The sequence below is a fragment of the Protopterus annectens genome, chromosome 11.part0, assembly GCF_019279795.1.
Source record: "Protopterus annectens isolate FY-2018-M chromosome 11.part0, PAN1.0, whole genome shotgun sequence".
NCBI lineage: Eukaryota > Metazoa > Chordata > Ceratodontiformes > Protopteridae > Protopterus > Protopterus annectens.
This window is the reverse complement of record NC_056745.1, coordinates 38,859,800-38,882,977: the sequence shown is the minus strand read 5'-3', so window position 1 is coordinate 38,882,977 and position 23,178 is coordinate 38,859,800. Positions and strand designations below refer to the sequence as shown.

Sequence of the window (23,178 nt, the reverse complement as noted above, 5' to 3'; positions counted from 1 at the left end):
AGCAAATTCTTTCCCTGGGAAAGAATTTGCTTGGCCGCTTCGGTACTTTGCCATTTTCAGCACTGTAGTGGGATCTTGGAGTTGGTATATTTAAGTAGGGGGGATGTGGGGGCGAAGCCCCCAACTTAATGTATTGCTTGAAATTCAGTTTTATTTTATTTTATTTTGTTGGAACAGTGATTTTTTTTTCACTTGGAAAAAAATTGTTGTTCTGAAACTTCGACATTGTAAGCTTTCGCTTACATAGGGTCGATCATTCACCATTCACTTTTTAAAGCATTCGGTGATTTAATATAAACCCGTTTTGAAATTGGTACTAATGTCATTATTTGTTCATTTTATTTCACTGCAGATGTATATAATTTAAAACAATCAAGGAGGTGAATCAAAAAACATGCATTTATGCATGGTCCTATAAATATATGCAGGGGCCCATAGTTTGAAAACAGCCTGGTGACCACAGTGCACTTAATCTATCACTAGCCAGACATTTTTTCAAAGAATGTGATTTTCAATGCTTTTTCAATAACAATGAGTTTCAAGGAAAGAGAATTGGTCATGCTTAAGTCTGTTATCAGTTTGCAACTGCTTTGTTTAACAAACGGTCATCAACGTTTGTGCTATAAAATTTTAAATAAAAGTTTTAAATTTAAATCTGCATCTCTTTAAGCAACAGTGTGTGCACTAACAGTTTTGAACAGTGTTTATCGTAACTAAAGGGGAAGCAAAGTAATGAGAGACTGGAATGACTTTGGGGGGGGGGGGGTCCTGGTACATTACTCTGTCTAGGTCTCCATTTTTACTACAATCTGCCTCTGATGCATAGTGCAATATTCTGTATATGTTGGATCTTTTCTGTTTTTCTTTTCTCCTGACTCTGTTTTGGCTAAGTACAACAACATACTGGATTATCTCCTTCCCCTAAAAATAGCTATGCAAATGTCAAAGAACAACAGCAGACTGGGTTACATCCTTCCCTGAGAAATAGATAAGCAAATGTTAACAATTCAGTCCTACCTGTACATACCTACTCCTCTGGTATCAAGGTCACTATCTGACCTTGGGTCATTTGGGTCATAGTCAAAGCTACCCCCGTTTATATTACAAGGCAAGCACAGTGTTTGATCATTTTTCCATTGTAGAAAAATAATTGTCTTTATCTTTGCAGCTAATGTTCTGAGTCAGTCAATAAACATATCATGTTTCTTTCTAAAAACAGGACCTTTCAGGAATCCTTTTACACATTTTTCATTCCCTCGTTAATTTCTTTCCATGAATATCTGAGCTGTGCTGATCTGCTGCTCCACGTAGCCCTACTTATTACTGTTATTTTCTAAACTTTATTTCAGCTAGGAATGTATTTTCTGTCTGTGTACAGCTCCACCTGAGGGACTGGATATCAGTTGAAGTAATATTTTTAATTATATTATTCTTCGTGTTACTCTACTCCTTGTCTGCAGGCATGACCTATACTGAAGAATGCACCATTGACCGTCTAGTCTGTTAATTCATGGACACAGTTAAAGCTTAAGCAAAGTCATCATTTGACATTAGCAGCAGAAAGCACGTAGCAGTAAGACACTTTCCAGGAAAATAATTCTCATTAAAATCTTTGCTGCTTGTTTTGGCAGTTGACAGTTAATCCTGAAGCTGACTGTTCTAAATTACCATCACTTCCACTACACAAAGCAACCTACACAAATCCACAATGGCGCTATGCTTAATTTCTAGCAATGTGAAAATGAAAGACAATGTATGAGGTAATCGGCCAAACCATGCAGTTAGTTTAACAAAAGGCAGCAGCAGCTTAACTTCTAAAACAATTTAAAATATTAATATTTACAAAGGTCACTCAGATTTTCTGTAATGCTGGGTGTTTTATAACGTATTTGGCTTTCAGAAAGAAAAGATTATAAGGCTGATCTGCAGCTTTAAACACAATTTGCAGGGTGTCTGCCATGCTGGATATTTTCAAGGTTTAACACTGCAACATACAGAGGTTTTCCATATTTTATGGTATTAGGTCTATGATAAGTTACAAGTGTGTCCTTATCCAGTTTTCAGCAGTAGAAATCAGTATGTAATGCATTTCACTGTAAAATGTGAATTGAATGCTTGAAATTGCAGAATAGCATTTAGCAAATATAAAATGGTCAGAGAGCAGGACATAACAGATGTCATCAACTGCATCTACAAATATGCTTGCAAATACAAGAGCAAAAATATTCATTGGAAGGAGATGGATTGGCCATTGCATTAAAGGATTATCTGAGAAGAAAGGCAAAACAAACAAATGGAGTTATATAATGTGGCAAAGAAATAAAGTTCAGGGCAGATTAAGAGATGAGATAACACTGTGTAATAACATGCTGTTCATGCATGTGATGAGATAGTGTGCAATAACATGCTGTTCATACATGTGATGAAATACTGTGTAATAACATAATGTTCATACATATGATGAGATAATACTGTGTAATAACATGCTGTTCATACATGTGATGCGATAATACTGTGTAATAACATGCTGTTCATGCATGTGATGAAATAATACTGTGTAATAACATGCTGTTCATGCATGTGATGAGATAAATAACATGCTGTTCATGCATGTGACGAGATAATAGTGTGTAATAACATGCTGTCCATGCATGTGATGAGATAATACTGTGTAATAACATGCTGTTCATGCATGTGATGACATAATACTGTGTAATAACATGCTGTTCATGCATGTGATGAGATAATACTGTGTAATAACATGCTATTCATGCATGTGATGAGATAGTGTGTAATAACATGCTGTTCATGCATGTTATGAGATAATACTGTGTAATAACATGCTGTTCATACATGTGATATGTGATGAGATAAATAACATGCTGTTCATGCATGTGATGAGATAATAGTGTGTAATAACATGCTGTCCATGCATGTGATGAGATAATACCGTGTAATAACATGCTGTTCATGAATGTGATGAGATAATACTGTGTAATAACATGCTATTCATGCATGTGATGAGATAGTGTGTAATAACATGCTGTTCATGCATGTTATGAGATAATACTGTGTAATAACATGCTGTTCATACATGTGATGAAATAATACTGTGTAATACCATGCTGTTCATGCATGTGACGAGATAATACTGTGTAATACCATGCTGTTCATGCATGTGACGAGATAATACTGTATAATAACATGCTGTTCATGCATGTGATGAGATAATATTGTGTAATAACATGCTGTCCATGCATGCAGTGAGATAATACTGTGTAATAACATGCTGTTCATACATGTAATGAGATAATACTGTGTAATAACTTGCTGTTCATGCATGTGATGAGATAATACTGTGAAATAACATACTGTTCATGCATGTTATGAGATAATACTGTGTGTTCATGCTTGTTATGAGACAATACTGTGTAATAACATGATGTTCATGCATGTGATGAAATAATACTGTGGAATAACATGCTGTTCATGCATGTGATGTGGGTTGAACAGGAACATCATCAAATGACAGGGGAATGGAATACAAAACTGAAGGCACATGGGATGAAACTGAATACAGAAAAGACAGCTGTAATGGCTGTAAGTGGGAGAAATTAGAAGAAACTAAAATTTGTGATAGATGGGAAATAGTGGAACAAATTAACAGCTTAGAGTACCTGGGAGAGGAGTGCTGAGTAGAAGTGAAGTATGAATGAGGAGGTCAAAGGTAGAATCTGAGAGGCTGCGACCCACTTGTTGAGTGTTTCAGAAGTAATGTAAGACAAAAGCATGTCAAAGCAGCTGAAACGTAGTTGAACAAAGGATTGGTGTGACCAGTACTACTGTATGGTACAGAAACCTGGGCAGTAAACACCAGTACTGCTGTATGGTACAGAAACCTGGGCAGTAAACACCAGTACTACTGTATGGTACAGAAACCTGGGCAGTAAACACCAGTACTACTGTATGGTACAGAAACCTGGGCAGTGAAGGCAGAGCAGCTGAGGAAGCTGGAAATGATGGAGATGAAGTGCCTGTGATGATTAGAAGGATGTACAATGTGGGAAAGATGAAGAAATGAGATGATCAGAGCAGAAACCAAAGTAGCTCCAAATGTAAAGAAGGTCACACAGGACAGATTACAGTGGTTTGGGCACATGTACAGAAAATAAAATACAATTCGGAGAAGAGGATGTGGGAGAGGCAGGAGGAAGGCAAGACAAAATGATGACATTCATCAAAGAGATGGCTTGTCTGAGTGACAGAAGATCTGCAATAGTCAGGCATGGCTGACAAAGTAGCTAGGTGAGTAGCAATGGATCACAAGAGGTGGCAACAGCTGGCACAACACCCTGACTCTATGAAGTAAATGGGCAAGAAGTAGATTGATGATGCTGATAATAATGTGTGTGTGCATGTGTATGTCATACTGCCTAACTGTACAGATTTCCACAGAATGTCCAGATTTTGGCCTCATATTTTCTATCAGTTTTCCATACACATGTTTTTCTGGCAAATTACTGGTAAATCATTACAGACTGAAGTTTGAAAATAATGACAGACATTTGAGTTTCAGATTTCATATCGTTCAGAAAATGCATGCCAGTATAAAACCTGCTATTCTATTAACTTTCTAAGTTTGCAAGAGCAATATTTAAAAATTGTCCCTATTTTTGAGCTTTTGTCCCAGTTTTATTTATGGATTTGTCCAGATTTCTTGCTCTAAGTGGTGAGAGGTATAGTGTGTGTGTGTGTGTGTGTGTGTGTGTGTGTGTGTGTGTGTGTGTGTGTGTGTGTGTGTGTGTGTGTGTGTGTACAGAGACATAATGACATAATATACATTCGCACATATGTATGAGCATAGAGAGAGAGAGAGAGAAAGAAAAAGAGAAACGGAGGGAGAGAGAGAGAGAGAGAGAGAGAGAGAGAGAGACATGGGTGAGTGTATACATATGGATGAATTATTTCCATTATGCCTTTATTTGTGCATTAATAACATGGATTTCATTCACTTAACCGCTGCAATAAAGGGGTAGGTGGAGAGGTGCTGTATTAATGCAACACAGGCTGTTTTAATTAAGTTTGTTCAGCAGGAAAAAGCTGTACAAAGAACTGTGTTTCATGGAAATCCAATGGGACATTATTTGGGCAAGACTCGGAAAATTATGCAGTTAGTCACAAGATAGCAGATATGTTTATTGCCAAAGAAAGATGCAAACATGAGCTTTGAATTCCTAATGCTGGGAGAGTTTAACTCAAAATAGTGGGCAAAATGTGAGACATAGTAAAACAAAGGGAGGCAGACAAGTCATCGAAGTGTGGTGAGTAATGTTTTGGAATAAAAAGGAATGATGTAAAACAAAGGGAGGCAGACAAGTCATCAAAGTGCGGTGAGCAGTGTTTTGGTATAAAAGGGAATGACTCAAAGGAGGAGAAATAATGGAAGCTCTGAGAGATGTTACAGAGCATATCAAGGGGAAGGTGCCCTAAAGTTGGACAGCACAGCTTTTTGCAACAAGGTTGATGTATAAGAAAAAACTGAGTGCAAGGAACTCAGATTGTCAGTTTAAAGCAAACAGTGAGGAAGAAACAAACAAAGACAGATGACAGGAAAAAAAACTGAGGTGAGAAGACGTATGTCTACCACATACATACAGAAAAATAACCTAAGCAAAAGGACAACTTCATACCAGCAACATACAGCCATCTAGCTCTTGTTATCTCTTCATTTAAAGACAGTCCTTGAGCTAGCCGTCTTCTCTAGTTCTTGCTATAAAATACAATGCACAGCCCAAATGCATGAGTGGGGGCAGGGGATTTGATAGTGCTCATGTTCATCATAAATATTACTTCAACAAATAATTTCAATACTTTTTTACTTTTTCCTGTACAAATATAATTATCCACATTGAGAAAAGGCTATCCCCATAAGAAATCGTGCAAACACATTTTTATACATTTCATATCAAACTCACCCTCACCCTCATCATACATTGTTTTCAGATCACAGCACCAAATACAACTTCAAGATAAGAAAATGCAGGTTGTTAGTACTGACTGCCACACATCTGTCTTTCTGAATAGGCCTGCTAATTATAAATTGCTGTATTAATGCAGAGACAACCAGTACCAAAAAAAAAAGCTCCTAATTTCTGTGCAAAACGATAAACCAAGAGCCCCACATCAGTGTTCACAACAGGTCTCAGGCATGTTGGTATTGAGCATATTATTGAAATATTAAAAAATATAAATATTTTTTTTCTAGTAGAATTATTTTAGACATTACAATCATTAAAATGGATTTCTGTATTTCAGACCAGAAACATGTTTACAACAACTGTATGCTGCAAGCTAGATAAGGCTTGTAACACTGTTTTATTAAAAACAAAGGAATATTGTAGTTTGACCGGGTTGTTCCAGAATAGCTAAAGCCTTGTTTGCTGACTGCACAGATAAGGTCATAAGAACTTGTACAGTGTGAGAATATGCAAAAAAAAGTACCAGCACTCTCTGAATTATAATTGCATTTTTTTACTGTCAGTCAAGGATTTGAATTACAGTTGGAAGATGTATTCCAGAACAAATCTTTTTTTGACTTATATAAATAAAAGTCTCTAGTAGTTTAGATCAGACAGTAAGTAGTAAGGAACCTCCTAACAGTCAGGATGCAATTTCGGAGAAGTGCTAGCTCTTTTTATTCCTGTTCCAGATTTTGTTTTTATTTATTTATATATATTTTCTTGACTTGGTTAGGCCATTTGACTACTGGTTTCTTGTCAGAAGAAGGTGATATTTCCACAACTAGGGTACATTTGGCAGTGCATCAAGGAACCTCCAGTGCTCTTTTTAATATGTGCCATTGAATCTTTTATACCCACCTAAGCTACCACCAACTCAAGAAGATGGAACCTCAGTTTAATATCTCATCTGTAGGATGACATAATCAGAACTGCAGCAACCCTCAATGCTGTACAGCAGTCTGAACAGTTCAACCACCTGGAGTGGGAATAGAACCACAGCCTTCTAGTCCTCCAACACCAAGGTTAAGTGTGCTACCTGTTGAACCACTGACACTCTAATTATTGTTATTGCAACTATTGTTATTCTTGTTCCTTTAAGTTTCTGTTTATACTACACATTGGGATGAAAATACCTAACACAAACACACCTGTAAAGCAAAATGCATCCACAATTAAATTCATTACGACTTTAAACAAGAGCTACGGCTTCCCTCTTTCACAAACCACAAACACAAAAAAGTATAAGTGGGCTAGATCAGCACAATAATGGAACTCAGGACAAAATAGTTGGAGTTAGATTCCCTGTAAAGTACAGTTTAATTTAGAAATTAAAACAAAAAAAAGTGAAACAACTTTTCTTTTTTGCGTGTTGTTTTAGCCTGCTGCTTTCTATGTGACATGGCTTTATAGCTGGGTCTGTGAATTTGCCCTTACCATACTGTTGCCCAATCTTGGAGTTTTTATATGTAATTAACAGGGGGTCATTCATTTTCTCTCTTGTTTTCAATCATGTTATAGTCACTCTGAAATGATCACTCTTTATAGATTCACTCTTTGAAGCATTTCGCATTTCATGAGACAAACACACACATGCATCTATCTCTCTCTCTCTCTCCCTACACACACACACACACACACACACACACACACACACACATATATGTGTGTGTGTGCATGTGTGCGTGTGTGCGTGTGTGCGTGTGTGTGTGTGTGTGTGTGTGTCAGCCACTCTTTATCCCAGGTTAGTAATCAAAGATCCTCAATTCTCAACACTGACATCAGTGAGAGATGGTCACTAAAAACAGAAATGGATTTACATAGGATTTTAAGATGTATCTCTCTGCACCAAGCACAATTTCCCCCAAGAGCATGTTTCTGACCTGGGATTGGACTCTGTTTCTCCAGATCCCAAACAAAACTCACTTTGGAGCACTGTGTCCCATTTCTATGCAGCTGACACACCCACATCTGGGTATTTGATTGTTAACAAACACACACACACACACACACACACACACACACACACACACACACACACACACACACACACACACACACACACACACACACACTCCTGGGAAATGCTGGCACAGATTTACTAGCTATGCCCCTTCTGCCCAAACTATATGGTAATCTCGCTGACACCAGTCAGCCACTTTAAGACTCTTACAAGGGTATCCAATTATACTGAGTAAAATTAATAACATAAATTGTAGAGTGTAACCAAAGCAGCCAGGCTTTTTGGAGTGGCCAAGGCGCCACTAAAATAACCACAAGAGCTCTCAAGATATTAAAGTTTTTTTCTGAAAGACCAGCCACAATAAAAGGTATAAAAATATTAATAATAAATAATAAAATAGAAAACATAATATCAATAAATATCTAAATATAATAAACACCAGAGCTTCAATCACAGGAGAAATAAATATAATACAGTTGGACAGATTCAAACAGATGCAGAAAAACACTGTTTATCTAATCTAACTGTATTTCCTGACTGTCTAAAGAATAACTGTTCCCTGGCTAACTTAATTCATACAGCATGGCAAAATAGGATGCTGAGATGCTTACTTCAACAAGACAAGGTGATGACCTTCTAACTAAACTGAATTTAACAAGTATCTGAACTCAACTCAACTAACTAACTCAACTGACTGTCATAGAGTTTTATATCAGGTTCCAAAGAAAAGTAAAGAAAACAAGCTGCTCTGGGAGTCCAATCCTCTCAGTGCTGGCTATAGAATGACATCACATTTGATCACCTGACTGTGGTACAATTCACATTCAGAGCTCTGCTAAGATCTGTTGTAGTATTTGAAAATTATAGAACAACTTCCAAAACTTCTACTCTTCCCTTCCAGAATTCTTTGTTTAAACATAAACATAAACATGTAACAGTATTATAATAACAATATATATATATATATATATATATATATATATATATATATATATATATATATGTATGCATACAGATATAGATATCTAAAGATATATATATAGATGGGTTTACTTTACATCGTCAAACTTAGTATTTGATGAATGACTCTTCATTGAACCCTTTGAACCCTATTTGTCTAAGTCTCCATTGAACAATCATTTCAGTGAACTTTTTTCCACAGTAAGTAACTGGTGGCCATTATCGGGAACTTGCCCTTTTCCCCACTATAGTGCAATCTTGGAGTTGGTACATATTATTTAGGGGGTTTGGGGAGTGTAATCCCCCACCAGCGTGGGTTTTATAAATGCTGTTTTTGTTGCTGTTGGTAGGTTGGCCCACTGGTTACTAACCATGGGAAAAAGTTAAAAAGTTTCACTGAAATGATCATTCAGTGGATGAAAATTTGACAAATAGGGTTTGACAAAGAGGCGTTTGATGAATAGTGAGTTTGAAGATGTAATATAGATCCATGCACACACACACGCACACACACACACACACACACACACACACACACACACACACACACACACACACACACACACACACACATTATATATAGAAATGCTCGAATTCCCAAACATTGAAAGAAAAAATCCCAAATGCAAAAATATTGCTCTAAAAAGAGTGAAAGCAAAAATATAAAAATAAATAAATGAATGTCCTTTAAGCAGGGGAGCAGCCCCCTCACCCATAGCAGGGGAGCAGCCCCTCACCCATAGCAGGGGAGCAGCCCCCTCACCCATAGCAGGGGAGCAGCCCCCTCACCCATAGCAGGGGAGCAGCCCCTCACCCATAGCAGGGGAGCAGCCCCTCACCCATGACTCCTGCAAGTTATATATACCAGCTCCAACATTACACTGAAGCTGGGAAAAGGGAAATTCCTACTCCCTGCTATACAGCAATCTCATGAATACAGACTCTGACAAAGCCAGCAAAACTAAAGAAAGCAACGTTCAATATTATGCAAATTTAAAATAGCTACTTTCCACTAATATATATATATATATATATATATATATATATATATATATAGAGAGAGAGAGAGAGAGAGATACATGTATGTAGATAGACTAAGATATATTTTAGTCTATAACATTTCATCAAAATTTCATAACACTGTACCACAAATGATCAAATTCAAATTGTTGCGCCACAAAACATTGAGAAAAAAAAGAAAAGAAACTATCTTTTTCTTAGTGTACAGTGATCTTGTTCAGGAAAAGATGGTACCATTTGTTCAGCTGATTTGTGATCAGCTATAACATCTTTTCCCAACGTCAATGAAACAACTTTTTGATGTAATGTATCCTATATACATTATGACACACACACATACACACACACACACACACACACACACACACACACACACACACACACACACACACACACACACACACACACACACACACATCTACTGATACATGATTTTGTTTTCCTTATTTCTGGTGAACATGTTTTTGTTGAACTGAGAATCGACTGGCTAATTTGCTCAGTTCTCAATTTGTTGAAAAATTAACATTGTGGGATCTGAGTTATTGTGAGTGCGTCTCACAACAGGATTTAGGTTGCTTCCCTTTTCCACATTGTTGTGCTATCACAGTTGGTATGCATAAGTAGCGGGTGTTGTAGGGAATAGTAGCCCCCTCCACATTGCAGGGTTCAGGGGTCTTTTCCACTTCATAAAGAACCTTTTTTGAGTTTTTTTGTTTTTTTGATTTTTTTTTGTAGTTGACCTTTGTTTTTATTGTTTTATTTTATTTATGTACTTATTTGAATTTTATGACTTCTAGCACTCACAAGGACTCTAGCAGACAGACATCTGCTATAATCCCTTCCCCCAGAATAGGTGTGTCCATCCTCTCTGTTAGCACCAGCAAATGCTTGAGCTGCAAATCAAACTCATTTCACTTGGGTTAAAGTCACAGCCTCATCCCTTTACATCATCAGGCTGGCTGTATATCAGTGTCTTACCTTTCCAAAGTATAAAAGGAGCATGAAAAATACATATTTGCATTGTGTAACAGAGATACAAAAAGAACTGTCAGCATGAAGCCCTCCAGCCATCAAAGTTCAAGTAATTTATTTTTTGATACTTGATGGAGTGGCTACTTTGATTATATACTCTGAACAGAAATTGTGAATGGGCAATTACAACAATCTGGGCTATCAACAAAGGCTGAGACATGGACTTGGTACATCATGAAGAAATCATGTCATTTCATTGATGATTTCTTGTGACCATTATCTTAGAAAAATTACATTGAAACATAATTTCATTGCAAGGTCAACAAAAAGAAAACATCGTTTTTGTAGGGAAAACCTACTTTGTGCTGTGCCCATATCAGGAAGTTCTTCTCTCACTATGTTATATAAATATAACTCCGAGGTTGCACAATCATGGTGAAAGAATAAACAAACTGAAGCACAAAAAAAAACAATTGCAAAAGAAACCAAGAAATGAAACATATAAGCACAAATTCCAACAAACCAAACCATTAAAATAAAAATTTATTAGAAAACAAATGGGATAGTGCAGATTTAATTTTGTGATTATCTTCTGAACAAAAGTGGCTTTTAGTGTTGTTTATTCAATGACTGCAGTTTCAGTAAAACTGTCTTTAGAGACATAAAATGACCCCTATCATGAATGCATGAGGTCATTGATTATGGAGAGTACAGGACAGGGTAGCTTTGGGTAGGATGATGAAGACAAAGATGGTTTGGTCAGCTGAACAGAAAACATGATCATGAAAGAGCAAGACTATATCCCAAGCATGACATCACAATGATAACATAATATATATAGGTCTATGTCAGATGATCAAGATTTCAGAAACTCGAAATTAATATGGTCGAAACCACATGATTATATTTCTGAAAACTTGAATATCAAAAATAAAAGCAAAGAAACACAAAAATGTACCTTTTTTTACAGTTTTGCCCCCACACCCCCTGCAAATTATATATACAAGCTCCAAGATCACACTACATTAAGGAAAAAGGTAAATTTCCCAATCCGCACTGTAGTATGATCTCCATTCCAAAGCTTCGAGTTTTCAAAAATTCGATCATATGGTCTTGACCATATGAATTTCGAGTCTCTGAAAGCTCGATCAACTGAGAGGGACCCATATATATCTATATCTATATATCTATATACATAGATATATATATATATATATATAGGCTTTTGCTGGGTAATCCATTCTCCTTCCGTATGCTCAGGATATGTCATAGGTAAACTTTGGATTTCCACATTGCCTTCAGTTATGCGAGTCATATATGACTTAGGGTATATATGTGTGTCCTGTGATGGGCTGGCATCATGTCAAGGAATGGACTCTGCCTCTTACCTTGTGTGTGTCAGGACAGGCTCAAGTTTCCATCAGCCCTAAATGGCAATACATGAGTAACTGGAGAATGAATGAGTGAATGAATGGAGTAGGAAGTGATGCAAAGAATGAATCCATGATAGGCTGGAATTTTGTTGAAGCTGCCCTACTGAAAGTCTCAAACTCTGTGATACAAGTCACACAACTCTGAAAACTGAATCACAAATCTGCACATTTACCAGTGAAGTCCAAAAATTACTGTTAAATATTAAAAGCATGTTTTGGAGAGGTAATTCCCCCCTGTACTTCCTGATGTGGGGAGGGGGGTTGCATCCTCTATACCACATTTCTTGGATCACTGTATCTCAGTGAAGAGGAGCTCCCTGAGAGTAATTTCAGACTTCATATAAGTTTTCCTGTAATTGCACCTGACATTAGAGTTTTGGGACTGCACTATTAGGCCTCAGACATAATTGAGCCCGGAAAACTGTTTGCACAATTATTATGGTGGCATTATTACTCAAACAAAATATTGCAAGCAATCTAATCATGGCTGCAGCCCTAAAGGAGTCTCTTAACAAGCCTTCTGCTTTGGCTGTGATAGCAACAGATCTAGTTTTTTTTTCCAGTGTAGAATGTGGTAGAGCCCATATTTTTTCACTTTACTAGGTTTAAAAAAAGGTTATTTAGCACATTATGTTTAACACTTTGTGCTTTGCCCATTTCATGTGGATAATATTTAAGACGCTGATAACTTCCTGTGAGGTAATTGATAATATTTGCTGTTTGATGTGAATAATATGTCCATAAAAAAGGATTTGTTACTAAACAAAAACAAGATACTACTGCGCTATTTTACAAGGAACGATTTCATGTGATTCCTGGATCATTGACAAGGACTAGGGGTACAGGCTTAGTCTTCAGAATATAGTCAGTTTTGCATGGCTGCTCCTGATGGAAAATTATAGCTCAAAGGTAACTTGAAACACAAGTTGCAGCCGGATAGACTTATCACTTATCGATGTTAAAATCAGTAATAGAAAGGTACTCTTTTGACCTGCATTATGCTGTAAGATCCCACATCTCCTAACATGTGAAGGTACAACGGACACAGGGTTAAATATCTTCATGACCATAACAAAACATTTCCTTCCTTTAATAGCTTCCAATTCCATGCCCATAAGGCCATCCAACAAATAATACAGAATAAGATCTGTCAATGTATTTGTCTGTGAGGACACAGGGAACACCAATGCCTCACTATAAATCTAATGAATTTGCTACAAGCGTTTGACAAAGCAACTTTATTATTAGCCTTTCCATATATTAAATCTTTTCCATCATGATTATTGTCTGCCCTCCTATAGCTAAGAAACTACAAATAAAGATGCATCTTTCCTCTCTTAGGGCACATGGCCAAGGATAAGATCTGGTTTTAGACTGCTTGTCAGAGAGAAAGCTTTACTAAAATATTACTTGCTACCTGAACATGCATCCTGCATGTCTTAAAATTAATGTTATTGTGTTAAGTTCAAACTAAACTTATTCCATCCATCCATCTATCCATCCATCCATCCATCCATTCATCCATCCATACATCCATCCATCCATCCGTCCACCCATCCATCCATCCATCCATCCATCTGCCCGTCCATCTGCCCGTCCATCCGTCCACCCATCCATCCATCCATCCATCCATCCATCCATCCATCCATCCATCCATCCATCCATCCATCCATCCACATCCCCTTTTTCCCATTTGTGCACAAGTTCAGGGTGTCACTTCAACAGTGACAATCATCTAGAGCCAAGATTTACAGCACTAGCCCTTTCATGGTAGTTCTTCCATACCACACTCACATGCACACTCTTACCTAAGGCCAATTTAATGTGTCCAATCCACCTACTGTATGTCTTTGGAATGTGGGAGGAAAGTGGACTCCACAGAGAAACTGTATAGCAATCTAAATGTTTAATGTAAAGTGTCTAGTTACCTGTCTTTGCCTTGTGCCAATATGTACTCACCTTACAGTTTTTAACACAACTTTTACTTAAAAGCCCAATACGAAAATGAAAATATGTATGTAAAAATCCAGCCATGGGCGTAGCACGACCGACAGTAATACTTTATTCCAAACAAAATACCTAATAATTATTAAAATAAATTAAGTCCCATTCAGTAATCCTAATTTCTGATTGTCCTTCACCACAAAATTCTACTGTTGCTGCCCCGAATCCATTATTTGTCTGGATTTGCTGGCCAACCTTTCCGATCGACAGATGGGTAAAAAATCATTTATCCTAGGAGAAAATGAATCAGATTCATCTAATCCCCATCTACATTCATTGTCAGCTGCTTCCCTTATTCCTGTCCTAGGTGGTGACTTTTTTTTTAAATCAACTTTTACGTAAAATGGAAATTGTGGCTCTTTACCTAGTATGAATTTAAAGTACATTTTTCTGCTTTAGTCTCAGTACTAGGCTGTGCAAATATATAACCTTATTCTAGCAAGTGTTTACAATGTACTAAATGTACTGCAATCAATGGATTGTGTACTGAATGTACTGCAATCAATGGATTGTGTACTGAATGTACTGCAATCAATGGATTGTGTACTGAATGTACTGCAATCAATGGATTGTGTACTGAATGTACTGCAATCAATGGATTGTGTACTGAATGTACTGCAATCAATGGATTGTGTACTGAATATGCTGCAATCAATGGATTGTGTACTGAATATGCTGCAATCAATGGATTGTGTAATTAGTCTCCACATGCAGTGTTATTAATTGCAGTAAATTCTTTTTGGCACTGTTGTAGCTAAAAACAGTTCTCATTTCAGCCCACTTAACAGGTAAGCAAAAATAAATAAAAATAAATTACAAACCAACAAATAGTAGGATAGTAGGAAATAAAACAAGAATAATTATTTCAGCAAAAAGGGATAAAGAGGGCCAACTACCAAACAAAGGTTTAATGATTAGCAGACAGTGAATGGAAAGTTGAAAAAAAGAGATGCAGCTTATTTAACTCCAGTGGTAGAATATAATTTGATAGCCTAGCTACCCTAATATGGAAAAAAAGTCTTAGGGGACAAGCATACTTCTTCCACATGCAGTAATAATCTATTATTTTGGGTGTTAAAACTGTGAGAGGTGAAAACTAAACTGAGATTGGCAGACAACTTCTCATCATGTAAACACCTAAACCTTGAACAAGATTGTCCTCTCTTACTCTGTACAAAAGGAAGTAAAACCTTAATTCTATAAACATAGAAGATTCTATAAACAGCAATGATATGCAAATAACTGACAAAAGAGATCTTTCAGGTGAGCATTTGTTGAATTCTTCCCAGTTTTAATAATTTAGCTACTGAAACAGTGCAACAGTGCGGACCATATTCATACCTCTCAATCTCTTAGATAAAGAACTGAGTTATGTTAACGACATAAGAATCAACGTTTATAAAACCATACTAATATGTATCTAAGGTGTGCATTAGACCATCAGAAATTAATTTCGATAAAACATTTTGCTGTCATAGCTAGCATCCAGGCACAGTCAACTGCTGTTTGAATCAGCTGTCACACTGCCAAAACCCACTGCTTGGAAAATGTTAAACACATTGATATCTACTCTATATATGCATCTATTTTACTTGATTTAACACCAATTCAGAGAATGTATATTCGTTGACCTGTATTTGGTGAACTACCCTTTTATCAAATGAGGAAATCCTCAAATGTTTTCCCAGGGCACTAATTTAGAAGGGGTCATTGAATAGGTGTTTGCTGAATTGGTGTTTTGATCAAGTGATATACACCCCCTATATGGTATGCTGTACCATATTTTCTTTTACAGTGTATTGTTTGTTGACTTTACTTTTATGTATGCAGAATCTATTCTTTGATGTTTTAATTTTATGAATTATGTACACATGAACTGAATTGGAAAATGGTGTGTTCTACCCTGGTTAACTAAGTTAATAATAAATAAAATACTAGTTATGGTCATCAGTCTCCTCTTAGCTGGTTTATTGGGATTCCCTCTTTTATAAAAAGGCATAGGAATGGCTGATTTCCTGAAAGATGGCACTTAGCAGTTTTCTAAACATAATGCGGTAAAGATATGCAATAAAACTAAATGATACTGTGTGTGTGTGTGTGTGTGTGTGTGTGTGTGTGTGTGTGTGTGTGTGTGTGTGTGTGTGTGTGCGTGTGTGCGTGTGTGTGTGTGTGTGTGTGTGTGTGTGTGTGTGTGTGTGTGTGTGTGTGTGTGTGTGTGTGCAACAGCATTTAGTTTAGATGAGATGCATATCTAGCCCAATTGCGTGAAACAAGGGAAGTTTAAAAAATACCCAATTTTGTTGAGTAGCACACCTCTAATGTTACTCCTTTCTGAATATCCATAAAGGTTTCAATGCCAGTTTTTATAACACTGATTTAATGTGTTTGCTTGTGCATGCACGTGTGTGTGTGTGTGTGTGTGTGTGTGTGTGTGTGTGTGTGTGTGTGTGTGTGTGTGTGTGTGCGTGCGTGTGTGTGTGTGTGTGTGTGTGTGTGTGTGTGTGTGTGTGTGTGTGTGTGTATGCGTGTGTGTGTGTGTGCGTGTGTATGTGTGTATGTGTATGTACGTGTGTCATCTTTTCTCTTACACTTAAAAAGTAACATAAATTCATAAATGCAAGGAAAACCTTCGGCAGACCACCAGGGCACCATGATGCAACTGATAAAACCACAAATATATTGAGTAAAACTGTAAAATGCATGAATAAAAATCGGTCCGATAAGCGCTTCCGGCTGATATAGCCTTCTTCAGATCATATGTGAATCCTGCTACAGATTCTATTTAAAACCCAGAGGGACCGCGGTAGTGGTGCTGCAGTAGCATTGTCACTTCACAGCAAGACGTTGTCACGTTCGATTCTCAGCTAGAGCATCTTCTGTGTGAAGGCATGCATGAATGGGCGTACCTTCGTTGAAGGTTGGGCATCAGGGCTGGTAACTCGGCACGTAAAAATCCACTACCAAAAGATTAGCAGACCGGAGTTCCACTGTGGCAAACCCTAACCGGGATAAGCCGAAAGACACAACAACATACCCAGTCACAAATGTGGGGTGGACCACATATGCAAATGCAGATTCATAGTCTTAATATTGATTGGAAGCACAGGTCTAAGAAAACAATTGGTTAAAACTAAGAAGCTTATCTAATAGGAAAGTTACCACTGAATGCTTCACTACTGTCTGTTGACTAATTTCTAGAACTGCAGTTGACTGCTATGCTTCCAATCTATATTAAGACTATGAGTCTGCATTTGCATATGTGGTCCACCCCACATTTGTGATTGTGTATCTGGGTTTTAAATAGAATCTGTTGCAGGATTCACATATGATCTAAAGAAGGCTATATTAGCCGAAAGAGCTTATCGGACCGATTTTTATTCCTGCATTTTACAGTTTTACACAATAAATTTGTGGTTTTAACAGTTGTATCGTGGTGCCATGCTGGTCTGCAGAAGGTTTTCCTTGCAGTTTGTTTTGTTTGCATTGGCAGCTTTACCAGCTGTAACAGTGTTTGTTTTACTTACTACTTACTACTTTACTAAATTCATAAATGCCAGATAATAGCTGGTCTAAACATGAAGCTCATGTTCTGAATTTTCTCTGGTTGTAGGTCTGTAAAAGGGAATCTTCAGTACTCCAGCATGCCATTCAGTGTTACAATGTATACGTGCCATTCAGTGTTACAATGTATACGTGCCATTCAGTGTTACAATGTATATATTCCATTCAGTGTTACAATGTATATATGCCTTTCAGTGTTACAATGTATATGTGCCATTCAGTGTTAAATGTATATATGCCATTCAGTGTTACAATGTATACGTGCCATTCAGTGTTACAAAGTATACATGCCATTCAGTGTTAAAATGTATATATGCCATTCAGTGTTACAACGTATACATACCATCCGGTGTTACAATGTATACCATATACACACCTGACATTGCTGTTCAATGCACTCATCTGCACTGATGTGTAATGCAATCTTCTCTCCATCCAGCAGGTAAGTTTGTCCAGACACACATTTGGCTGCAAATAAAATAAATAAATAGCTTAAATACAGAGGTAAATTGCTTTAAATACATTTTTTCAAATTAATTTGTTGGGTAAGATACAACATATGCTGTAACATTCAGAAACAAATGAAGTAAAATAAGCCCATCTGCTTTGTTGTTCACAGTTCCTGTGATAAACACTATGACTTAAAACAAGTGCCATGCATGTATCACAGAGTATGACTTATGCAGGCTAACAATGTTATGAAAGCAACATACCTTTTGTATTTTTTATCTTAAGATATAACAGCATGTGATAGAGCTTAGTTGTAGTACAAGGGCTTAAGTTCCGGACACTCAGAGACCACAGGGAGTGAAGCATCTTGTATCTTGAGTAACCTGTTGCTTGCACTCAGACCTGAATAGGAGTTCAGGCAAGCAGCCATCGCACCTTACCTGAACACATTATTTGAGTGTGAGTGAGGTGAGTGTGTCAGGCAGAGGGAAGTACTTGTAGGTCGGTGACAGTGTAGACTAGAGCAGTGATCACAAAGGGGATTTAGGGTGAAGGAGCAGTAGGGGAGTTTTAGGGTTAGGGAGCAGAAGGGGAGTTTTAGGGTAAGGGAGCAATAGGGCAGTTTTAGGGTTAGGGAGCAGTAGGGGAGTTTTAGGGTAAGGCAGCAGTAGGGGAGTTTTAGGTTTAGGGAGCAGTAGAGGAGTTTTAGGGTGAGGAAGTTGGAAAGGAGTCTCAGGTTTAGGGAGTGATACAGGAGTTTTTTTTATTAGGTTTTGATGAAGGGATTTAGGTCTAGGGAGGAGGGTTGAAGTTTTAGTGTAACAGAGTGATGACTCACATTTGAAACTGGGTGGAGTTTTAAGATTAGAGTTAGGGCTCTTGTTAGGTTATACCATTAATTTCATTGTTAGAATATACTCCTTATGTTAAAGCTGCAAGTTGTATGAAGATAAAACACACATTATGACTTTTTTTGCAGTTTTAGTTTTACCATTGACTCAGTTTTCCTTATGACCACACCCACAAAATAATGCCAACTAAAGTATTAGCAGTCATTTACATATCCCAGCAAAGCGTTGTGGGTAATGAAAGCAACTTCTTTAGATGGACAACTACTTATTTATATTATGGTCTCATTAAAAGATCAGCAAATGAGTTAATTTTCATTGTAGGCTGTTCTTCCTGTGAGACATAGCTGGAAAATTGTCTTATGTGTATATAAGAATCCCCTGCTACTACACTTAACTTGGCAATATCATGGTTTATCCATGACATATGCAGTGAAGCATTGTGAGATCAGTCTTTCATGATGTCATGTCACACGTTTTCAGCTTCATGAAAATGTTCAATGGGCGGTGCTAATCAACAAAATTAATTGCAAAAACAACACACTTTTTGCATCAAACAATGAAAAAATTGACATGGCATGTGATAAGGAGATCACTCCCGTCACTAAGGGTTGGTTATTTTTATTTGCTGTAGAAGGTGTGGCAATAAACTTTAAGTGAGGTTGAGCTAGAGGGAGTTAGCTTGTTTGCTTTTTGAGTGAGTATGGCATGAGCTACTAGCACATTAGCACTTGTAGTAGGCCCTGGTGCTATGATATTTCATTGAAAACAACATGATTGGTTTTAGATCAAAAATCCCCACCAGAAAAACTTTTGGTCAAAACAGAAGTTCAGTACAACTATACAAAACACAGGTGTTTGTGTAATTCCTCACAGTATTTCTTTGTCAGAAAAAAATGTATAATACCCAGATGCAAACCAAAAAAAAAACTCCTTACGTATCCCTCTAACCCTGGCAAAAACAAAAACCTTAATACAAACTCCAAGCAAAATGTGAAATCTAAGCCTAAATTTACTCATCTGTGAACATTCTAAGGTATTGATTATCATCCATAAGGCAATTTCAGTCAGTGCAAATTCTGAAGAAATCAAATTTGAGACTTTGATAAAAATTTATCCACAAAACAACTTTTGATAAAAATTTAACTCATAAATATTTTAAAATGTAATCCATAAATATCCTTTTCGTTTGTATGACTTAACTAGTTTGGAGATCCTTTTTCTTCTGAGTACTTCAAATGGAAATACTTATTGTTATAGCTAGAAAATGATAAATGTAAGCATAATGGAACATTATCAGTTTAGGTCACAGATTACAGTATGTATCATCAAAAGATATGATGCTTTGAATCTTCTGATTTATACTTCAGGAAAGAGTTTATAACCCACATGCAACACCTTAAATTATTTTTATCCTATTAGGTATCCAGCAAAGGCATAACATACAACATATAAAGAAACTTCATCAAAATTGTAATCCTTCCTCTCACAAAAAAGGGACCATGAGGAACACATACTTTCACAATCTACACAAATCCACTAAAATGTCTTAGACTCAGGCTATAACAAAGATGCTTGACAAAAGCCTCCTAGACCCACAAAGACTGTGTCTCAACAAAAAATGTAGCACTATAATCATATTCTGGTAATGCTTACAACAGAGATTAAGCAAGATTAATAACCAACACTACAAAAAAGTGTTTTAGTGATCAGTGACCCTACAGTCATACATACAGATTTTCCTTTCATTAGGTTGGACTAAGACATGTTAAGAGTACGTTGTCTTTCAAGCACCAGGTTCTCTGATATCTAAAGGGACCTTAAGGCTCTTTCTCCTGCCAAATAAGACTACGGAATGATGGTGGTCCATACACAAGTGAAGAATGTGGCACTGAAACACTGAAGGATATGCAGAGAGACATGTCAGAAATCTCTATGCAAGTCACAAATACAGGCCAGACTTCCTTCTCCATGAATGATGTCTGATAGAAAGAAAAAAATAATTAGCTTCAACAGTTGGATAAACAGATGATGTCATTCCAGGGAAGACCTACTATAGTTCAGCACTGAAATAAAGCTACTCAACAGTCTTGCTTGCTTTGCCAAAGAAGGTCTGCATCAAGGCTTCTGCGTACTGGCTAAAAATTTGCTGCCACCGTAGATAGGGCTGTTATTTAGGCAGAGTTCAGATGATGGATAGTCCCATGAAATTAATAAATCAGATTCAAAACAAGGTCACATTAATGTTATTTTGCTCTATTCCAGAAGCCCAAACACCAAAATGCCCAAACTTTAGCCTCTTCTACATTTACAGAGCATCCACCTCTGTCCAATTACTGAAACTTGATTTGAATGCTCAGAAAAGCATGCCGTTCATATATGGGCTTTACATCCAGCATGCCTTTAAGGCTGATGTCAACAAGGGTAGAATATCCATATTTTTAGGGGCAGCTCACCTCTGGACACTTTCCCCGAGATACACAAACTGAACTCCTTGAGCTACCAACAACACAAAATGTGGAAATTAAATGAAAAGTTAGTTTATAGCATGCTAAAGGACACCCTCTATTTCCCCTGAAAATCATGTTACATTCCTATATGTAGTGAGCAAACTGTTTATGATCAAAAAATCCCTTGTTTTGGGAAACTTTAATTAGTCATTAATTTCTTTCATTATTAAAAGCATAAATTGCAAATAAAAAGTGTCTCAGGTGCATCTAGGTTTAATCAGTTTACTTTGGTTACTAGTGTTTTTTATACTCTGTGCTTTTCTTGAAAGTTTTTTTTGCACTCACTAAAAGATATCTACATTTCAAATAACACTGCATTTTATATGCAGAAGTACAGAGGTGTGATTGTGGTGTATCAGTACGACTAGAGATACTGCTGACACACATGCATCTTTTGTGTAACAGCATCAGTGTTATGTCAGTGTGTGTGTGTGTGTGTGTGTGTGTGTGTGTGTGTGTGTGTGTGTGTGTGTGTGTGTGTGTGTGTGTGCGTGTGTGTGTGTGTGTGTGTGTGTGTGTGTGTGTGTGTGTGTGTGTGTGTGTGTGTGTGTGTGTGTGTGTGTGTGTGTGTGTGTGTGTGTGTGTGTGTGTGTGTGTGTGTGTGTGTGTGTGTGTGTGTGTGTGTGTGTGTGTGTGTGTGTGTGTGTGTGTGTGTGTGAGTGTGTGTGTGTGTGTGTGTGTGTGTGTGTGTGTGTGTGTATGTGTGTGTGTGTGTGTGTGTGTGTGTGTGTGTGTGTGTGTGTGTGTGTGTGTGTGTGTCTGTGTGTGTGTGTGTGTGTGTGTGTGTGTGTGTGTGTCTGTGTGTGTGTGTGTGTGTGTGTGTGTGTGTGTCTGTGTCTGTGTGTGTGTGTGTGTGTGTGTGTGTGTGTGTGTGTGTGTGTGTGTGTGAGGGGGTATGAGCGTGCATGCCCAATTTTGTGAACATTCACTGACACAACAGCTTGTAATGTACACAGATTCATCTTACTGTTCATATGTGCCTAATTTGTACACATTTGATGGTCGGTAGTGCTGTCATTCAGGTGTGTGGAAGGTAAGTTAGCCTTAATACGTGATTTGTATATCTTATATTTTATAATGCACACAACACTGATAGGTCTTCATACAGCATGACATAATTCGCTACTTCCAGCTTCTTACGCTTACTATAGCAGCATTTATTTCTTATTTAATACACAATATCTTCCTTTTTCTCTTACACTCGCTTACTCGTGTCTCTTTCTCCATCTTAGCTGCCTCAGATTACTGATGTACAAAAGTAAAATAACGAAGTGCTGTTTTGTGCAAATAATAGAGTAGTCTTTTGCAATAGCTGACTGTAAAAGTGGGAGGCCTCTGCAATTTTGGTCAAGCAATATACAGGGTGAATTCTTTAAACAGCAGTTAGTGACAGAGGTTATCAGCTGATAATATATGTCACAGGAGAGGAATCATTGATAG

At 37.3% G+C, this 23,178-nt stretch overlaps 1 protein-coding gene across 1 annotated transcript in view; it reads right to left on the bottom strand.

The window, feature by feature from the left end:
- The window catches only part of NELL2 (neural EGFL like 2), a gene marked incomplete in the record, with an annotated part of 1,888,857 nt that overhangs the window by 1,230,638 nt on the left and 635,041 nt on the right, over window positions 1-23,178 (bottom strand). The window contains 1 exon segment of the mRNA XM_044087166.1: window positions 18,307-18,398. Coding sequence (XP_043943101.1) covers window positions 18,307-18,398 — 92 coding nt within the window.